Source organism: Neophocaena asiaeorientalis, unplaced genomic scaffold, assembly GCF_003031525.2.
Source record: "Neophocaena asiaeorientalis asiaeorientalis breed wild unplaced genomic scaffold, Neophocaena_asiaeorientalis_V1.1 scaffold180, whole genome shotgun sequence".
NCBI classification, from domain to species: Eukaryota; Metazoa; Chordata; class Mammalia; order Artiodactyla; family Phocoenidae; genus Neophocaena; species Neophocaena asiaeorientalis.
This window is the reverse complement of record NW_020173697.1, coordinates 4,387,223-4,407,528: the sequence shown is the minus strand read 5'-3', so window position 1 is coordinate 4,407,528 and position 20,306 is coordinate 4,387,223. Positions and strand designations below refer to the sequence as shown.

At 40.9% G+C, this 20,306-nt stretch overlaps 1 protein-coding gene across 3 annotated transcripts in view; it reads left to right on the top strand.

The window, feature by feature from the left end:
* Nucleotides 1-20,306, top strand: part of CLCN3 (Cl-/H+ antiporter 3) — an 83,308-nt gene that overhangs the window by 11,321 nt on the left and 51,681 nt on the right. For all 3 annotated transcript variants that reach the window (XM_024750507.1, XM_024750510.1, XM_024750508.1), the window contains exon 2: nucleotides 616-791. In XM_024750507.1, coding sequence (XP_024606275.1) covers nucleotides 632-791 — 160 coding nt within the window. In that variant the 5' untranslated portion in view covers nucleotides 616-631. The remainder of the gene's footprint in view (nucleotides 1-615; nucleotides 792-20,306) is intronic.

Below are 20,306 nucleotides of genomic sequence, written 5' to 3'. Positions count from 1 at the left end.
GGAGATGGACTGTACATACACAACCAGTTGTGTACTGTATTTCATCCTCTACCACAGCCCCCCTTTTTCGGGGGACCCCCCACATATATTGTAGTGTACTATAAACCCTTCTCTGTACTTTGTCCTTTAACTTAACAATTGATCTCGGAGATTGTTTTATACCACTACCTGAAGAAATTCTTCATTCCTTTTTACAGCTTCTTGGTGAGAATAGAATTATTAAATGATCCCCAAAGACTTAACACAATAGAGTTAGCTATTGTTACAGTGAATCAAGTTAGGATATATATATTTTTTAATACAGAGATCAGAAGTTTCCTTCGACTTATTAAAGTAGGTGTTTTTTTTTTTTTTTTTCAGTATGCGGGCCTCTCACTGTTGTGGCCTCTCCCGTTGCGGAGCACAGGCTCCGGACGCCCAGGCTCAGCGGCCATGGCTCACGGGCCCAGCCGCTCCGCGGCATGTGGGATCTTCCCGGACTCGGGCACGAACCCGTGTCCCCTGCATCGGCAGGCAGACTCTCAACCACTGCGCCACCAGGGAAGCCCTAAGTAGATGATTTTTATTATATGTTGGGAAAATGTTAAAGCCATTTTCCCCCCTTTGTTTTTTCAGGTAAGCAGACAGCTAAATGGAGTCTGAGCAGCTGTTTCATAGAGGCTACTATAGAAACAGCTACAACAGTATAACAAGTGCGAGTAGTGACGAGGAGCTTTTAGACGGAGCAGGTGTGATTATGGACTTTCAGACTTCTGAAGATGACAACTTGTTAGATGGTGACACGGCAGTTGGTAAGTTTGGCATTACAACTCTTAGTATTTATAGTCATGAATGTCTGCTAATAAATATATACATTGTTTTATTGAGGTCAAGTTTTGGGGTTACTTTTCTTTTTCACTGTGGTATTTCATGTAACATAAACTTAACCATTTTAAGAGTGTACATTTCAGTGGCATTTAGTACCTTTACAGTGTTATGCAACTACCATTTGTGTCTAGTTTTCATTACCCCAAAAGAAAGCCTTGTATATGGGTACACTTTAAAATTGTAGTATACATAGTACAGAGAGGTATACAGCTGTAATTGGAGCTGTCAGAAGAACAGAACTGATGGGATACACAGAGAGAGAGAGGCATGTAGAAAGAGATTTATTATGAAAGATTGGCTCATGTGATTGTGAAGGCTAAGTCCCACCATCTGCCATCTGCAAACTGGGGACCCGGGAGAGCTGGTGGTGTAGTTCTAGTCCAGACCCAAAGGCCTGAGAACCAGGGCAGCCCGTGGCGTAATCCCAGTCTGAGTGCGAAGGCCCAGACACAGGAGTGCTGATGCCGCAGGGCAGAAGAAAGATATCCCAAATCAAGCAGAGACCAAAGTTTTTAGTCTATCGATTCAAATGCTTATCTCTTCTGGAAAGACCCTCACGGACACACCCAGAAATGATGTTCTGCCAGCTATCTGGGCATCCTGAAGTCCAGTCAAGTTGACACATAAAATTAACCATCACAGCAATCATCATATCACAAGCGTGGAAAGTAATGAATTTCTACAAAGTGAACACACTTATATACCTCAATCAAGAAATAAAACATGACTGGTTCCCCCAGAATCCTCCCTTGTTCCCCCTTCCAGTTTCAAAGGTAACTATTATTTTGATTTCTATCACCACAGACTACTTTTGCAGGTATTTAAACTTTATATAAATGGATTTATACTATATCTGTTCTTTTGAGTCTGGTGTCATTTATGTCTTGATTCATCTGTTTTGTTTATATAGCAGTAGTTAAATTTATTTTCATTGCCGTGTAGTATGCCATTGTGTAAATATGCTGCAATTTATCTATTCTACCCATCATATATTTTTAAAGGGTATTTAGGTTTTTTAATTAAAATATTTTTTTTTTAGATTTTGGCTATTAATAATAATGGTGCTGAGAATTTTCATATACATATATTTTAGTGCATATCATGTACACAATTCTGTAGGATTTATACCTCAGAATCGCATCTCAGGTTGTAACCTGTACATTCTGTCAGCTGTGTGTGAGTTTTGGTTGCTTCACACCTTCACCGATACTTGATGTTATCAGTTTTTAAAATTTTAGCTATTCTAATTGTGGGTGCAGTAATCTCATATTTCGGTTTTAATTTACACTTGCCTAATGACCTGTGAGTTTAAATGCCTTTGGTATGTTGATTGGCTTTTTAGATAGCCTCTTTTGAAGTGCCTGTTCAATCTTTTTGCCTATTTTATAAGAGTTCTTTATGCATTCTGATTGAGTCCTTCGTTAGGTTTATGTATTGCAAATGTCTTCTCTTGCTCTGTGGTATGCCTTTTCACTCTTTTTTTAGCCGCTCGGGGGCATGTGGGATCTTCCCGGACTGGGGCACGAACCCGTGTCCCCTGCATCGGCAGGCGGACTCTCAACCACTGCGCCATCAGGGAAGCCCACTTTTCACTCTTAATGGAATCTTTTGATGAAGGTGTCGTCAATTTTAATGAAAAGCAGTTAATCTTTCCCTTTATTTTTGATACTTTTTGTGTTCTGTTTAAGATAGCTTCCCATACCTCAAGGTCAAGAAGATATTCTCTCGTTTTCTCCTAGAAGTTTTATTTTTTGTGTCTTTCACATTTAGATTTATAACCTACCTGCAATTACTGAGTTAAGTGTTCAGGTTCATTTTTTTCCCATATGGATAACTAGTTGGCTCATATATTGAAAAAACCTTCCATTCTCCAGTGTACTGCACTGACATCTTTGTCATCTGTCAAGTGGATGTATTTCTATACGTCTGTTTCTTGACTTTTTACTCGGTTACGTTGAAATACTTGGCTATCTTTGTACCAAAGCCCAGCATATATATGAGTTTTGTTTTTCACATTGGTTTTATGTAAATGTAGTCCATTTACATTTAATGTAACCACTGATATATTTAAGTTCAAATCTACTATATTTATGTTCTATTTGTCACAGCTGTCTTTTTTTCCTTTCTTTCATTCTCTCCCCCCCAGTACCTTGTTAGTTATGCATTCTCTTATATTCTGTTTGGTGGGTTACTCTAGAGATTGTAACATACACTCTTATTAGTTCTACTATAAATTACTACTTTTACCACTTTATGGGAAATGTAAGGGCCTTATGATACTTTACCTGTTTTTATCCCCCCTCCTGCTTTTTGTGCCATTGTTGTCCTCTCTGTTAATTCTTTATATATTTTAAACTGCATGAGACATTATTATTGTCATCTTATGTCAATGCCTATTTAGATTTTGTGGCTTTACTTTTTCCATTGCTCTTCATTCTATCCTGCATTTTCATGTTTCTGTCTGGGATAGTTATCTTTCCGCCTGAAGAACTCTCATTAGTATTTCTTTTAATTATAATCTACTAGCAATAAATTCACACAGTTACAAGCCTTTGTTTCACCTTTGTTTTTGAAGGGTATTTTTGCAGCTGTATTCCAGATCTACAGTTATCTTCTTTGAACTTTAAAGATGTAATTTTGGTGTCATTTGCCTCCTGCTGAAAAGTCAGCTATCAGTTGTATTTTCCCCTACTCTGGCTTCTTTTAAGGCTTTTTTCGTTGTCTTTCGTTTTTCAGAAGCTTAACCATAGTGTGCCTAACTGGTTTTCTTTGTATTTATTCCGGCTGGGGTTACTAGAACTCCTGAATTGTGACTTGATTTATTTATTTACTTTTTATTTCATCTTTGGATAATTTTGACCGGTGTGTCCTCAAATACTGTTTCTGCCATCTCCCCTGCTCCCCACCTCCGCCCGACCCCTCTTTTAGGACTCCATTCACATGTGGGTATTTCAACTCATTAGGGTAAATACCAAGGGACATGATAGCATGATAGCTGGATCAAATGCTATGTTTAGTTTTGTGAGAAACTGCCAAACTGTCTTCCAGAGTGTCTGTGCCATTTTGCATTCCCCCCGGCAACGAATGAGCGTTTCAATGCTCCACATCCTTGTCAGCATTTGGTGTTGTCAGTGCTCTGGGTTTGTTGCAACAGGTGTGTAGTGCTATCTCATTGTTTTCTATCAAGTTTTGAATTTCAGTTATTTATCAGTCATAAAATTTCCATTTGAGTATTTTTTTCTTTATTTTTTTGGCTGCATCGGGTCTTAGTTGCGGCACGCAGGGTCTTTGTTGAGGCACGCAGGGTCTTTCGTTGTGGTGCGGGCTCTTCGTTGTGGCGCATGGGCTTCTCTCTAGCGGTGGTGCGCAGGCTTCTCTCTAGTTGTGGCGCGCAGGCTCCAGGGTGCATGGGTTCTGTAGTTTGCGGCACACAGGCTCTCTTGTTGAGGCATGCAAGCTCAGTAGTTGTGGCACGTGGGCTTAGTTGCCCCATGGCATGTGGGATCTTAGCTCCCTGGCCAGGGATTGAACCCATGTCCCCTGCATTGGAAGGCAGATTCTTTGATGCTGGACCACCAAGGAAGTTCCTCCATTTGATTATTTTTAAGTAGACTTCTGTATTCTGGGAGAAATTCAGTGTTTGTGTGTGTGTGTGTTTTTCCCTATTAATCACTTGTTTAAAGTCTGTGTCTTCTAATGTATGGATCACCTGTGGGTCTGTATCTTTTGCCCCTTTTTCCTCTTGGTTTTCAGTCTTTTGGCCCTGACTGTGGATGGATGGGCTTTGTAATTTTTTTACAGACTGCTGGACATTGTATACAAATAATTATAGGTGCTCTGGATGATATCTTCACCGTAGTGTATTTAGTTTTTTTTTGGCAGGCAGGTAGTCTAGGATCCAATTACAATGATTCCATCAAAGATGGAGAGAATTTTCAGCCTGGTTTCAGACTTTCTGAGGGTTAGTCTGTTTTGGGCTGACTTTATTTTTAGGGCACAGCCCCTTGAGGATTTTAGTAGAAAGCCTACTAAAGTGTGTTTACGAAGACTTTCTCTTTTTCGGGCCCTTAAATTCAGTTTCTGTCTCTCTGGCATTTTGAAACTGATGACAGCTCTGCTTATCATTTTAGTCTCTTAACCACTGCCGTGTGCTTGGTTTCTCAGCCTCTTGCTCACGAAGTTTAGGAATTGTAGATATTTTTAGGGAAAAGCATCATGGCATGAACTGTTCTCTTTTCTCCTGGATATTGGCCCGTTCAAGTCCACTTGCCTTGGTGGTTTTGTCTCCGTGGCCCCGTGAGACTGGTGAAAGCTCCCAGCTGGGCCTCTCAGTCACGGTGCTGCTCTGAACCAGGAAACGACTCAGGGCAAACAGTGACCAAGGCTGTTGGGTTTACCTGTTTCACTTCTTCTCTCAATGTTGGCACTTCAGGTTCTCATGCCTTGTACCTTCTCCGGCTGTTTTGTTAAATGTTCTTTGATTTAAAAACAGCAGCAGCAGTATTTTGCTGTTATTAATCATTGGCTCGCCTCATCATTGATGGAGTTTTTCCTAATTTTAATTACAAGTTATAAACCAGCTAAACACATGTATTCATAATTTGAAAAACCAGGTGAAATTTAACAGCATACCCACTTTTCTGTGTTTAAGTAGCTCCTTGGCCCTGTATGTGAAACAGAGAAGTAATGCAGGGCAGTAGAAAGACACAGGAGGACCTCGCTCTTTCTATCTTTCCACACTGCCGTCCAGTGTTGGTGATGTCTTCACTCATGGTTTTCCATAGGACGCAGTGTCACGTAGGAAGGAAGGGGCAAGGGGGGAAGAAAGAGTCTTTTTTTTTTTTTTTCTCTATCAGGGAGGACAATTTTCTAGAACACAGAACACACTCTTACGTCACTGGCCAGAAGTGGGTTACGTGACCACACCTAGACTGATCACTGACTGGGAGGCTTACTGACTGGTTAGAACAATCATGATTTGTTCCTTGCAGTTAGGCACATTACCGACCAAACAAAATTAAGGTTCTGTTAACAAGGGAGAAATTGGAATGACCATAGGGTAAGCAACCATTAATGTTTCTCATACAGAGTCTGTCCTCTGAGTTAGCCTAGTTGAAGGTACCAGTTGTGGAATAGCGGTTGACGACAACTATCTAAGTGTCAAATTGGGTGGTACAGATTATAAATTTTACATCTCGAAAAGAGGATATTATTTCAATACCTGTTTAGAATTGTGGAGTGTTCTGGACAGGGAGATAATGCATGAAGGCCCAGCGGTAGGAAAAGGTATTAGGTTGTGAGACAGCGAATGTCCTTGGTAGGATGGTGATACCCTTTCTTTCAGCAGAGCCGAAGTGGTTCTGTTCACAGTAGCTGGGAGAGGACAGTCCTGCGGTAGAAGTGCGGGCCTCAGCGAGACCTCCCTGCCCGGGCCAAGGCAGGTGCCCAAGAAGAGAGCTCATCTCTGTGTCTGCTCTGTGTATGGAGCATGGAAGTAGACAATGGACAAGCAGTTGCGTCTTTGTGTGTGTGTGTGTGTGTGTGTGTGTGTGTGTGTGTGTGTGTGTGTATTATGCAGGCCTCTCACTGTTGTGGCCTCTCCCGCTGCGGAGACCAGGCTCCGGACGCGCAGACTCAGCAGCCATGGCTCACGGGCCCAGCCGCTCCGCGGCATGTGAGATCTTCCCGGACCAGGGCACGAACCCGTGTCCCCTGCATCGGCAGGCGGGCTCTCAACCACTGCGCCACCAGGGAAGCCCCAGTTGAGTCTTAAATATTCTTTTATGACTCAATATCTCTCTAGAATACCAAACAATAATTAATCACTGGAAAGAACTGGTAGTGTTTGGCATATGTGTTGAGTAGATATCTTATGTTCATTGGCTTTCAAGTTGTAGACCTGAACTTACATCTTGGCTCTGCCAGTTACTCGCTCTGTAACCCTTGCAAGTCACTTTGCCTGAGTTTTTTCCTCTGTAACTAGCAGTGGTACTCTTTTCTCCTGTGTTCCTTCCCCTTTAGGTGTATTAGACTTTGTTCCCCCAACTTGAACAATTTCCTTTTAATTTAGCGTTCAAGTGAGATGTCAGGAACATTGCTGGTAGTATTAAAAAGAGATATAGCTCTAAAACTGAAATACGACTCTGGATTAGGATTTAGCTTGTAGAGATAAACCACTTTGGACTCCTGTGACTCCACTGGATAATTGAGTTACTTATTTGTTACATAGCTAGCCCTTGTTTTGAAAGCAAAGAGCTGGACCCAAATCTCAAAAATGAAATCAGCCTTGTCTGCTTAGAGTGAATCCTAAATAATCCAGAACACACTGTGACTAAAAAATAGAAGTTACCCTTAGTAATGACGACTAATTAGTAGTATCGAAAATCTAAGCTAGTGAAAAGCTGAAAAATTACACTTGATATGTATTTATATTAAGTATATTAAGTGAGTCACTTTAGTCTAAAATTCAGATTCTTTGGAAAATGCAAAATTTTTCATTACAAGTAGCAGGAAGAGAGTGCCAAGGTTTAGTTGTCAGAGTTGTATTCATTAAAGAGAACCATAAGGTTCTTGCTTCATTGAAGATGAAACACACGCGCGTTCCTCTGTACAACTGAAGTGTTATTCTTAAATGTACGGCTCTCACTGGGAGTAAGAAAACTGACTGACGGGGTAAAAACTAGAGTCGGCCACTGTTCGGCAAATTAACTCTCAACGGTTAATTCGTGTTAATGATGGTAGTGAGTTTAACATTTAGATTCTTATATCCCTCTTCGTCATGCGTGAATTGTGAACAGTATGGCTTACTTGCTGTATCAGGAGTCACTCCCAGCTCTCTAGATTGTGTGTAGATGGTAGTGTCACAAACCGAGAGAGGAAGTGGGCAAGGAACGGTAGCATCCAGAGGACTCGCTCCTGATAGCTTCCGTTTCCTGTCTGTAGAGAACCTTAAACCAACTTTGGAAATACTAAATTCAAATGTCAGGTGTTATGTTTTTTTCCAAGACCTTGAGACATATAATTACTGGGAATGGAATGCAGAGACATCACATAGATGGTTGTATTCTGTTTCATATATGTATCGCATCCTGAGCCTCAGAACTCAGAAACCACATACAGCTGCATGGGCTGAGAGGTGGATCGTTCTGTTCTAGGTCTTGTGACCCTTCCACCTCTGCTCAAACTTAACTTACCTAGGGGCTTCCCTGGTGGCGCAGTGGTTGAGAGTCCGCCTGCCGATGCAGGGGACACGGGTTCGTGCCCCGGTCCGGGAAGATCCCACATGCCGCAGAGCGGCTGGGCCCGTGAGCCATGGCCACTGAGCCTGCGCGTCCGGAGCCTGTGCTCCGCAATGGGAGAGGCCACAACGGTGAGAGGCCCGCGTACTGCAAAAAACAAAACAAAACAAACAAAAAAAACCACTTAACCTTCTGAGCTGTTACAAGAGATTCCAGCATTTTCATTTGCATATCTACTGTTAGATTTAGCTTTATTCAAAATGTTGTGATTTTGTCACATACCCTCTGGGTGGTGCGTTTGTCAGAACTGTCTCTACTAGAAATTTCAGCAGGAAAGGCCTGGCGAAGTGGATGCAGAGGGACCATGCCAGAAGCTGGCTGACCATCTACAGGATACCTCTTAGGATTTGGCCAAACCTCCCAGTCCAGGGTCCAGTCCTTTGTCCTGCTAGACACAGAATCATGGTGTCAGCCCCAGGAAACTGTGCTGTTTCTTAGAAATGGATTCATATTAACCAGGATCTTACATCTTGTTAGGTAAAAGTGCGAATGTATTTACAGTGAGTAATATACTAATGCTTTACTTCATTTGAAAGAAAGGACGTAAGGCAGTGTATAAAGATACACAAAATTCATTAATTAACATAAGTATTTGAGAAGGCTGAAACAAAAGGAAAACAGGTTGAAATGACATAAAATGTAGAGATGAATGAGGCCAATGAAAACATTAGCGATATACTACTTACTTTCTGAGGGGAGACTAGGAATTTGGCTCTAAGCTTTGTAGCAGCAAGTGAAATGAGGGAACCTGTTTAGTTAAGTGATTCACAGTGTTTATGAGAGAAAAACCCAATCAGTTTCTCAGCAGAAGCCCTATTACTGATATTAAGATAATCCATTTTTGAGAAACATTATGAAGTGGTTCCTATCTATGTACTAGACTGATTTTCAAGACTTTGCTTGGAGTAAACAGCAGTGATTTTCACAGGGCTTTTGTGATAACATCCATCAGTATTGCTGACTTGAATCACAAGACCTAATTCCACAAGGGTACTGTATTATATGGTACAGGCATTGATTATTTATGATGATCTGGCAGGATCCATATGTGTATCTTAGAGTATCTTGGAATAGATGGACAGTATGAAGACTTTCAGAAGTCATCAAGGTATATTATTATCGTGATTTTTTTTTTGCTGAAGGTTTGATATATATTAGATAGCAGTGATTTTAGAATTATATTTCGGAATTATAACGGAGCTATTTACTTACATTCAGCTCGTTTTCCTTAAGAAGTTGAAAAGCCTAACAAAACCTAAGACTGAATAGAAGCCACTAGAAGGCCTCTTAATGAAAAGTGGGCAGGGTTGGGGGTCTTTGTTTTGAAAATAATTTTGTGCCTACTGGAAGTCATAGGTAAATGATTAACAGAAGGTCCAAAACTTATGTCCCATGTGACAAGATCATGATGATTGCAGCTTTGATAGATTTTAAAGGGAGTAGCTACCACAGACATTAAAAAAAAAAAGTATTCACAAAATGCCTGGCTTTGACTAATATTTAAGTATACCTTTTAAGGCAATAGTTCTCAGACCTTTTTGTTCTCAAGATCCCTTTCTATTCTTAAAAGAGTATTGAGGACCCTAACAAGCTTGTTTTTTTTTTTTTAAATGTAGGTTATAGCTATCCATATTTACCGTATTAAAAATTAAACTTCAATCCTTTATTAATTCACTTAAAAATAACAACTCGTTATAACATTAATAACACTTTTTATGAAAAAATAGCTGTTTTCCAAAGTAAAAATAAATTGAGTGAGAAGAGCAACGTTTCCTGTTTTTGTAACTCTCTCTAATGTCTGGCTTAATAGGAAACATCTAGATTCTTAGATCTGCTTCCTCATTCAACTTCGTGTAATGTGTTGTTCAGCTGAAACCTATGAGAAATATGTAAGAAAATTTGGCCTTATACAAATACATAGTTAAAGAAGAAATAATTTCATAGCCTTTGCAGATCATTGTGGATCTCCTTCTTTGATACTACACCCAAACTCGGCAGAGGGTAATTTCTTAAAGGTTAATTGCAGTGTGGTAAGTGAACCCATACTAATGAACTTTCTGTGTTGCGTTACATTAAAATCCGTTGGCCTATCTTGTGCTTTCGAATGGATCTATTACCCATGCATGCTTTTATAATATGCATTAGTCATTTGGAAATTGAGGCACTGATTTATCAGTTTGCTAGGGTTGCGGTAGCAAAGTACCACAGACTGGGTGGCTTAAACGACAGTAATTAATTTCCTCACAGTTCTGGAGGCTGAAGGTCCAAGATGGAGGTTTTGGTTGTTCGTTTCTTCTGAGGCCTCTCTCCTTTGCTTGTAAATGGCAGTCTTCTCCGTGTGTCCTCACATGGTCTGTGTATATCTGTGTCCTAATTGCTTCTTCCTTGAGGGTACTAGTCCTACTGGATTAGGCCTTGCCCCAGTGACCTTACTGAGCCTCAGTTCCCTTTTTTAAAGGCCTTACCTCCAAGTCTGGTCACATTCTGAGGTGCTGGCGGCGAGGGCTTTTATCATATGCGTTTGGTGGGACATGCATGGTTCAGCCCATAATTCAGATTTATGCAGATCTTGCTAATGTTCACACATTTTATTACAGAAAACCAACAAGTCACATTTTGTTGCCACCAATCCCACAATCCCATCAGAAGTCTTTAAGTGCTGGGCAGCTGTCAGGCTCACACTGGTGAATACAAGTTTTCCAAACTTTAATTTTTGCTTTTCCTCAAGAAGGAACCATTGTTCCACGGTATACACAAAAAAGGCTTTGTGTATTCTTCCCATTAAAAGGGTGTATACTCAAGAGTTGCTTTTTCGTAAAGCGAATAACCTTTACTGTTTTATGAAGGACATTTGGAAGGGAAACAGGCCTTTGTTCTCTGGTGGTGACACAGAGTACAGTGCCTGCTCGTCCATCTTGGTGCCCCTGCTTGGCTTTGTGCTGGGTGCCAGCCGTGTACCTGCTATTACTCGTGTACCATAAATACTGTAGAGTGAAAAAGACAGATGCTGTTGTGGAGGCTCACTAACCCTCCCACCCCCACTCCGAGATCCCTGGGGCCTGTAATCAGGTTACTTTACATGGTAGAAGGACTTTGCAGTTTTGAGTAAGTGAGGAGTCTTGAGATGGAGCGGTTTCTCTTGGATTAATCTGGCTAGCTCCTTGCAAGGCGGAGGCAGGAGGCTGAGTCCGAGACCCGAGGCTGGGGTACTAAGAGGAAGGGGCCGCGGCCCAACCGGAGAAGGAAGCTGAAAAGGGCAAGGGGAGAAGTCTCCCCAGGAGCCTCCAGAAGGAGCGCATCCCGACAGACACCTTGATTGTACACGCCTGACCTCGGCAGCTGGAAGAGAACACGTTTGTATTGTTTCAGACCACTCAGTTTGTGGCAGTCTGTTACAGTAGCGATAGGAAACTGGTGCAAATGTATCATTTCAGTCATACACAAATGTGTTATTATGAAAATGTTTTAACCCCACAGACCCCCTGCAAAAGATCTTGGGCATCTCCGGGGCGGGGGGTGTCTGTGGGGCACACGTGACCATACTGTGAGAATTCTGACTTAAGATAAGCCCGCTGCAAAATGCACATTGGGTGACTGAATAAGGTGACTTGCTGTGTTGTATTAGAAGCTATAAGAATGGAAGGGCTTATATAAAAAGGGTAAAATCTGTTTGTATAATGTGATCCCAGTTCTCTTAAAATACTATATACACACACATACCCCGCACAAATTTGGAGGGAGATACACCAAAATAATTATTTTTTCCCCTGGGTGATGGATTTTTCTTTTTAAATGCTTTGCAGTGTTTTCCAAATTGTCACCAATTTGTCTTCAGATTTATAAAACTGAGCCAAAACTTCCAACTCACTATAAGGTGTATTTGTCAATGTAGGAAGATAGAACATATTTCATGAATAGTTTAACTTGCTTTATAACTTAAAATTTAGCCATGTGGCAAATGGGCCTTCTTTGGTTCTCTTGTGCTGGGCGTTGTAAATGTCAGGTTGGGGCTTGTGCCTGGCCGGTATATCTCCAGGTCTTTGAATATGTTTCCTCTGCCTGTAATACCGGTTAGTACCGTGCTTTGCTTCTCAGGTTACACCTCACGCCCCTAGAAGGCCTTCCCTGACTTCTCAGGTTCAGCTTAGGGGCCTCTCCTGTGTTGTGAACTGTGTTGCTTCTGTCGTATGTTTGCTTTCCTGACTTTTCTTATTTGCTTTGGTTGTAACTTGCCTTCCTCCTAGACTAAGCCCACTATCTTTCTGTCTAATTATCCTACTAATTTGTGTTGGCCTTGTAAGCCATTAATTTTTCTGTCTGCATTGTTCTGTTTAGAGCCGATCCATTATGTACTGATGACGTATCTGAACTCTTGATGAGCAATCTTATTTTCCTTATTTCTGAATCTTGTGGGGCTGGGATATTAGTGAACCGTGGACAGCCACGGATGTTGTTTATTTCATCCTCCCTTCTTACAGTGTTTAATATATTGGCATCCAGTAGAAGCTTGTTAAAAGTTTGCTACTTTATAAAATATTCATCTGTTTAACATATTAGCTAGTCTTATTTTATAGTGTTTAGGAGTCTTTTTTCCTTTTTATTTATTGAACGAATATTGGTGTATTGAGAGAAGTTTTGGTTTAACTGGACATCTATGAAAGCAGTAGGATATTCAGTGGAGTGGTGGGAACTGTCGTTCACCCATGTTGTTACAGGTGTACTGTACAGGGGCCCAAAGTGGCAGTGTCATCGTCATCCAGGAGGGAAAAGGCACAGGATGGAATATACTGTCTGTGTTACATCCAGCTCCCTGACGGTCGTCACTGTCATCACTTCTGTTTCTCATTTTTCTCATCTGAAAAATGAAGACAAAATATCAAATCTATTCTACCCACCCAACTCAGATTAGTTTTGAAAACAAAATAGAAGAATATAGTAAAAGAAATGGTGCAAATGTTGCTGTTATACCTGAGAGTCCTTGGTGGCAATTTTGGCTTGGGTGCTCAAAGGTTAAACTTACTTATACTTAGTGTAGCCATTAAACAGATTACATCATGACATTCACATAGATTATCCTGGGTTCACAATAATCTTATATGGTTAACTTCAGGGCTTAGTGATGACTTGGCTTGCCTTGGAGAAATGCTAATTCTAGACCTGGGGCAAGGAAAATACAAGATGAGCCCAGGGTATGTGTAGTACCAGAGGAAGGAAGTGCTCAAAAACAGAAAGATGAAGGCGTGTCAAAGGAACACTGGAACCAACCTGAGAGAGTACCTAGTGACCAAACCTGGAACCATTTGAGCAAAAACCAGTAAGGTAGAATTGGATTATAACTAAAGTGTAAGATAAATACAAATGAGTACATATACATACAAATAAATAAATGGGGGGGAAAAGACAAGTCTCCCATGTAGAATTACAAATAATTTATGTAGCTATTCCACCCTCATGGAGGAGGAGCTTAACTCCTACCTCCTCCTTTGAGGGTGGGCTAGACTTAGTGACTTACTTCCAAAGAATGGAGGAGGGGAAAATGATAACTGAGTACTGGATGTTCCCACCAGTACTGAAGCCATATGGATGTCACATACCCCCAGTACGTGACGAGAAGGGCACTTGCCTTTGTGATATTCTTTCCAAAGACCCATAACCCCAGTCTAAGCACAAAAGAAACAATAGACAAAGCTAGACTGAGGGCATGTTTTGCAGGACAGGGTCATGAAAAACAAGGAAAGACTGAGAAACTGTCAAGACGAGAGGAGGGGAGGGAGATGCATTGACTAAATGCAATGTGGTGCCCTGGATGGGACCCTGGAATAGAGACAGGACAGTAACAGAGAAGCTGGTGAGCCAGAGAATGTCTGGGCTTGACTTAGTGGTAATGTACCAATGTCGGCCTTAGCTGAGCAAAATGTGCCCTGGACACATAAGATGTTAACAGCCTGGGAAACTGAGTGAGAGGGATTTGGGACCTCTTTGTACAATCTTTGCAACTTTTTTTTATAAATCTAAAATTAGTCCAAAGTAACGTTTATTGTAAAATATGGGTAGGAAAGAATTAACTTGTGAATAATAAAAGCAAATGTGCTTATTGCAGAAGATGTGAATGAGAAAAGGTAGTAAATTGAGATCACTTGTAACCCTACTACCCATGGATAGCTGATTGTTTTCGTATCTTTTTTCTAGACTTAATTCTATGTATAATCCATTCAGCAAATAATTCTTAGCCTCCTTTATGGGCCAGGCACCATGCCAGGAGCTCGGGATAGAGCAGCAAACAAGAATGACGTCTCTCTCATGGAGTCTGTGCTCTACTGGGAGAGAGCGAGCGCCGTTAAAATAAATGATAATCCCACAAGAACCAGTTACAGTGGTGTTGTGGGAAATGCTGTAAAGAAGCAGTACGGGCGTGAGGACATGTGGTGGGGGGGAATCTAAGATGCACCATTGGAGTCGAGAACTGAAAAATGAGGGGTCGGGCAGGTGAGGGAGGGTGGAGTGGGGGCCCTGGGAGTTCAGGTACAGGTGCAGGTACAGGCGGGGGACCCTCAGGGAGGAAGGAGTTAGGAGCTAGAGGCGGGAGGGGCTGAGGTTGAAGAGGTAGTTAAGCGAGGTTGAAATCCTGCATTTTAAGGTTTGGGCACTTTTTCCTAAAGAGTAATGGGCGAGTAATATGTTAGTAATTTTAGAAGATTATTCGGCTGCCGTGTGAGCAGGTGGGTTGGAAGGTAGTGAGAGCAGGGAGGTAAGTGTGGTAGGTCAAAGGGAGGTGGTGGTTCTCTGATGGGCAGAGTGACAGATGCAGAGCAGACGGATTCAGTATAGCTTCTGAGGTGAAATCAGGCAGACGTGCTGATTGTTTGGATGTGGTTTTGGGGGTGAAAGGAAAGTTGAGTGTTCTGTATTCCTAGTGCATGAAGCTGGTAATGCCATGTATGAGGCGGGACCTTTTTCCGTTAATATTAAAAGCATTGCCTTATGTTACAAAAGCTTACCTTAATAATTTTTAATGGTTGCATAATATTTGAATACATGAATGTGTTCTAAATTCCTAGCAAAAGTTACTGGGAGGAAGGCATTTATTAATAGCTGTTTATGTGTAGTGAATACAGTGGTTTGCAAATGGATGGTAGGATTGTTGCTAAAGGCTCTAAATGCTGCTAAGACAGTTGGAGCTGGTCGCTTCCTGTGAATAAGAATAATGAAGTTCTTTGATGTCAGCTGCAGGTAGAAAACATTAATGAAGTAAGCCAAGAGTAATCTTTTAGTGAACTCAGTTCCTTGCATGGAGATTTGTAAGCAAAAACAAATTACTGATAGTGTAAAGTTGTGGTATAGCTCAGAAATCCAAGAAATGTATTCTGAGTTAGGATAATCTGACTTTGCTACAGGTTTTCAGAGGTTACGTTTGTTCACGATGTCATCAGTAGGTGACAAGTTGATTTTAGTTTCATCGGGCATCTACCTATGACATTGGTGGCATGGTTCTAATGAGTGAGGCATTTGGCCCTAAAGTTGAATTTGGCAACATAAATTCAACCCTTTAAAAAACATGAAATGGTTACATTGTGAATCCTCAGTAAAGGGTTTTTTAGAAATTCTTTAAAATCAAATTAATAAAACACTGCCACTACCATTTAATGGTTATCTGTCAGCAGAAGGTCAGACCTCTTTCAAACAGTCTACTCAGAATTATTTTTAGAAATGAGCAAATAATTCTAGGGTTCATCTGATACTTATTCTGAGCCATGTTCCTAATACATATGACACCCTTCACATTCTGTTGACAACTACCTGGTAAACATTTTCTGCACCTGTATTTCCTACTTAATACGTGTGGAGTAGGGGACTTCGCAAATTTGTGTGCTTGGATAAGGGTTAGGTCACACATTTAGGGAGAACTAACCCATACTAAGTTTATGAAGCGCTGTAATTCAAGATGTTACTAATGAACTAGGAACAAGAACTTGGTATTGTAAAGTGGTGCCTTGGTGAAATTAGCCTAAAATACCAATGGAAAGCCGATCAAATACTGGTTGGATATCCTCAGGAAGGTCATTGGAAAGAAGTGAGCTTAGTTTTGATTTTCATATATAGAGCCTGAGGATTTGTACCTCAAATGTCACCTGTAATGGTTGTCTTGCTCCACAAAAAGAAGTCCATAGAAAGTTAACTAAAATTTCTCGGTCAATGAATAATTGTTTGGTACATGTACTCTACCCCTCTTACCCTAATGTCATGATGTAATGAATTGACTTTGTTCCTGTGCACGTGGAGCGTTACTTATGAACTGTTCTTGGGAGAACTGAGAAAATAGTCGGTTAAATCCCGTTTTGTGTTGTGGTTCCAGTTAAAAATTTCAGTTGAAAAAGGCTTCAGGAGTTATGAACTAAGCCTATAAAATCATCAGCTGAAGTAAATACATAAAATCGTAGGGAGTCTGTGGACCTGTTTAAACAGTTCTAAAACACTATCATTTAGAGGAAGTTCTTTGGAAGAATCTGTGCTTAGAACAAGTGAAAGTCAGTGTAGATGCTTATGAACCTGTTATCTGTAACTGATTGACACTGTAAATAAGATTTGACTAGAGGGGTTTAGGATAGGGAAGAAAAAAAGAATAATAAATCCACACTAAATGTTAGTAGAATTAGAGGTATTTAGGATAAATTTCTAACTTTTCAGACTTTTGAATTGTGAGGTATAACACACATGAGAAAAATGCGTAAAGCATACTTCTGCAGCTTAATGAACTATTACAAGGCAAGCACCTTTGCAACCCACTCAGGTTAAGAAAATAAAGGATTGCTGTACTCCAGAAGCTTGCTGATCACAACCGCTTCCCTTTCCCTAGAGGTAAATACTGTTTTCTCTTTGTCTAGTCGCTTTTTAAACTTTATGGTTTGAGCATCTAAGTATGCATCAATGGGATTATAATTTAGCTTTGCCCTGTTTTTGAAGGTTAAATAAATGGAATCATACAGTAAAATTTTTTTCCTTGCTTTTTTAAAAAAATTAATTTATTTATTTTTGGCTGTGTTGGATCTTCGTTGCTGCGCTTGGGCTTTCTCTAGTTGCGGCGAGTGGGGACTACTCTTCGTTGCGGTGTGCGGGCTTCTCATTGCGGTGGCTTCTCTTGTTGCGGAGCACGGGCTTTAGGCGTGTGGACCTCAGTAGTTGTGGCATGTGGGCTCAGTAGTTGTGGCTCATAGGCTCTAGAGCGCAGGCTCAGTAGTTGTGGTGCTTGGGCTTAGTTGCTCTGCAGCATGTGGGATCTTCCTGGACCAGGGCTCGAACCCGTGTCCCCTGCATTGGCAGGCATTCTTAACCACTGTACCACCAGGGAAGCCCCGTTTCTTGCTTTTATGCAGCATGATTTTGAAGAATCTTCTTTGCTGCAAGTAGTAGCGTTTATGATGTTGTTCTAGACTATATCATTCTTTTTTATAAATACACCACAGTATACCTACTCATTTTACTACTGATGGATCATTGAGTTCTTAACAGCTTTTGGTGGGTACAGACAGTGCTATTTTGAATGCTATCCATGTATCCTAGTGGGTATGTGCACAAATTTCATTGGTCTGGGTGTGAACTTGTTGGGTTGTAGGCTATGTTCTCCATGGTGGTGTTCTACTTTACACTCAGGTAAGCATGTACGAGGGCTTCCCTGGCTCCACATTCACCGACCACTTAATGATGTCCGACTTTTAAGTTTGTCCATCTGCTGGCTAGGTTATGGATTCTGATTGTGGTTTTTACTTGCATTTCCTTGGTAGCCAAAGAGATTCAGCATCTTGTCATGCTGATGAGCCATTTGAAAAAATTTTTGAAGTACCTATTCAAGTCATTTGTTGATTTTTCTATTGCCATATCTGTCTTAGAGGTATGTAAATGTTATTTCCTATAAACAAGCTTTTTGTTAAATGTGTTGTAAATATCTTTTATTGTGTGGGTGGTATTTCACTCTCTGTCTTGGTCTGTTTGGGCTGCTATAACAAAAATACCACAGACTGGGTAGCTTCAACAACAGACATTGATTTCTCACAGTTCTAGAGGCCGGGAGTCTAAGATTGAGGCACTGGCTGACTCCATGTCTGGTGAGAAGGAGCTGCTTCTGGTTCATAGTCTGCCATCTTTTTCTGTGTCCTCTAGGGAACTCTTTGGGGTTTCTGTTATAAGGGCACTAACCCTATTCACGAGGCTCCACCCTCATGATCCAGTCACCTCCAAATACCACTACATTGAGGATTCAATATATAAAATTTTTAGTTTTCAATATATAAATTTTGGTGGGGGCTTCCCTGGTGGCGCAGTGGTTGAGAGTCCACCTGCCGATGCAGGGGACACGGGTTCGTGCCCCGGTCCGGGAAGATCCCACATGCCGCGGAGCAGCTGGGCCTGTGAGCCATGGCCGCTGAGCCTGCGCGTCCGGAGCCTGTGCTCCGCGACGGGAGAGGCCACAGCAGTGAGAGGCCCGTGTACCGCAAAAAATAAATAAATAAATAAATTTTGGTGGGATACAAACATTCAGTCTATAACATTCTCCTAATGGACAGACTATGAACAGATGTTCTTAATTGTAATGTGGTCCTGTGTCATAATCTTTTGTGTTACGGCTAATGCTTTTCGTCATTAGAAAAATTTCCCTACCCTGAGGTCATGAAGATATTTTTCCCTATTATTTTGTAAGAGCTTTATTTGCCTCTCACATTCAAGTCTATAACCATCTGAGTGATTTTTGTGGGTGTATATGGATAAGGGTGTATTTAATTTTTTTTTTTCATGGAGGTAGTCCGTGGTACCAATGCTACTTACTAAAAAAAACATTTTCTTACCCACTCTTTTATAGAGCCACCTCTGATATATATCAAGGGTCATAGGTAAAGGAGGGTCTATTTCTAGACTCCCTATTCTGTACTGTTGGTTATTTTTCTAGCTTTATGTCAAAAGCACTCTGTTTTAATCACTCTAACTTTATAAACAGTCTCAGTGTCTGGTAAAGCAAGTCCTCTCACCTTATCTTTAAGAGTGTCTTAATTATTCCTGGGCCTTTTCATTTCCATGTAAATTTTAGCTGAGTTTGTCACAGAAACTCCTGTTGGGGTTTTGTTTTGTTTTTAAATTGAAGTATAATTGATTTACAGTATTGTGTTAGTTCCTGTTTTTTTTTTTTTTCCTGCGGTACGCGGGCCTCTCACTGTTGTGGCCTCTCCCGTTGCGGAGCACAGGCTCCGGACGCGCAGGCTCAGTGGCCATGGCTCACGGGCCCAGCCGCTCCACAGCATGTGGGATCTTCCCAGACCCGGGCACGAACCCGTGTCCCCTGCATCGGCAGGCGGACTCTCAACCACTGTGCCACCAGGGAAGCCCTGCAAGTCTTTTTTTAAAGGAATTAAAAAAAAAAAAAAAGGAGCATGCAAATCCTAACCCAAAGAACATTGAGCCAAGTTCTGCATTGGGTCTGTTTTATATACTCTAAAGCTCTGGGTTGCTGTTTTTCTCTATATATTGCATTATGTATGTCTAAAAGATAATAATTCTTTTAAAGGCTATTACATCTAAAAAATAAATAATTCCTTGTAATCAATGATCTTGTCTATTTCACATTTCCCCAATTGTTTCATAAAAAATTGTACATTGAAACTGGTTGATATATCTTTTAAATCCTTAAAAAAAGTTCTATAGGGCTCCCCTTCCCTTTTTTTTTTTTCTTACTGTGTATTTGTTGAAGAAACAAACAAATCAGGTCATTTGTTTCCCATTTTGAGTTTTCCTGATTGTGTTCCTGAGCTGTCATTTAACATGTTTCTCTGTTTCCTCTGTAAATTGGTAGTTAGATCTAAAGATAAAAAACATTTTTGTTTTTTATTTTTTAAGCACTTCTAATGTTGTAGATTTCTTGGATCATGTGGGTTCAGAGGGGCTTGAAGGTTGAACATTACATATAGTTATGTATGTGTAGTTATAGTGCCTGGTTATAATCATATAATCATGCCCTGTGCCTCCCTGATTGTCACACCTCCAGAATCCCACATCAGTTTGAGGTTAGAATGGAGGGTGTATTTGGAAGTAGAAGTACCTCCGCCTTTTGAAATTCTAAGTCCTTTTTTATGCAGAGGTTCTGTCTCCCTGTGGACT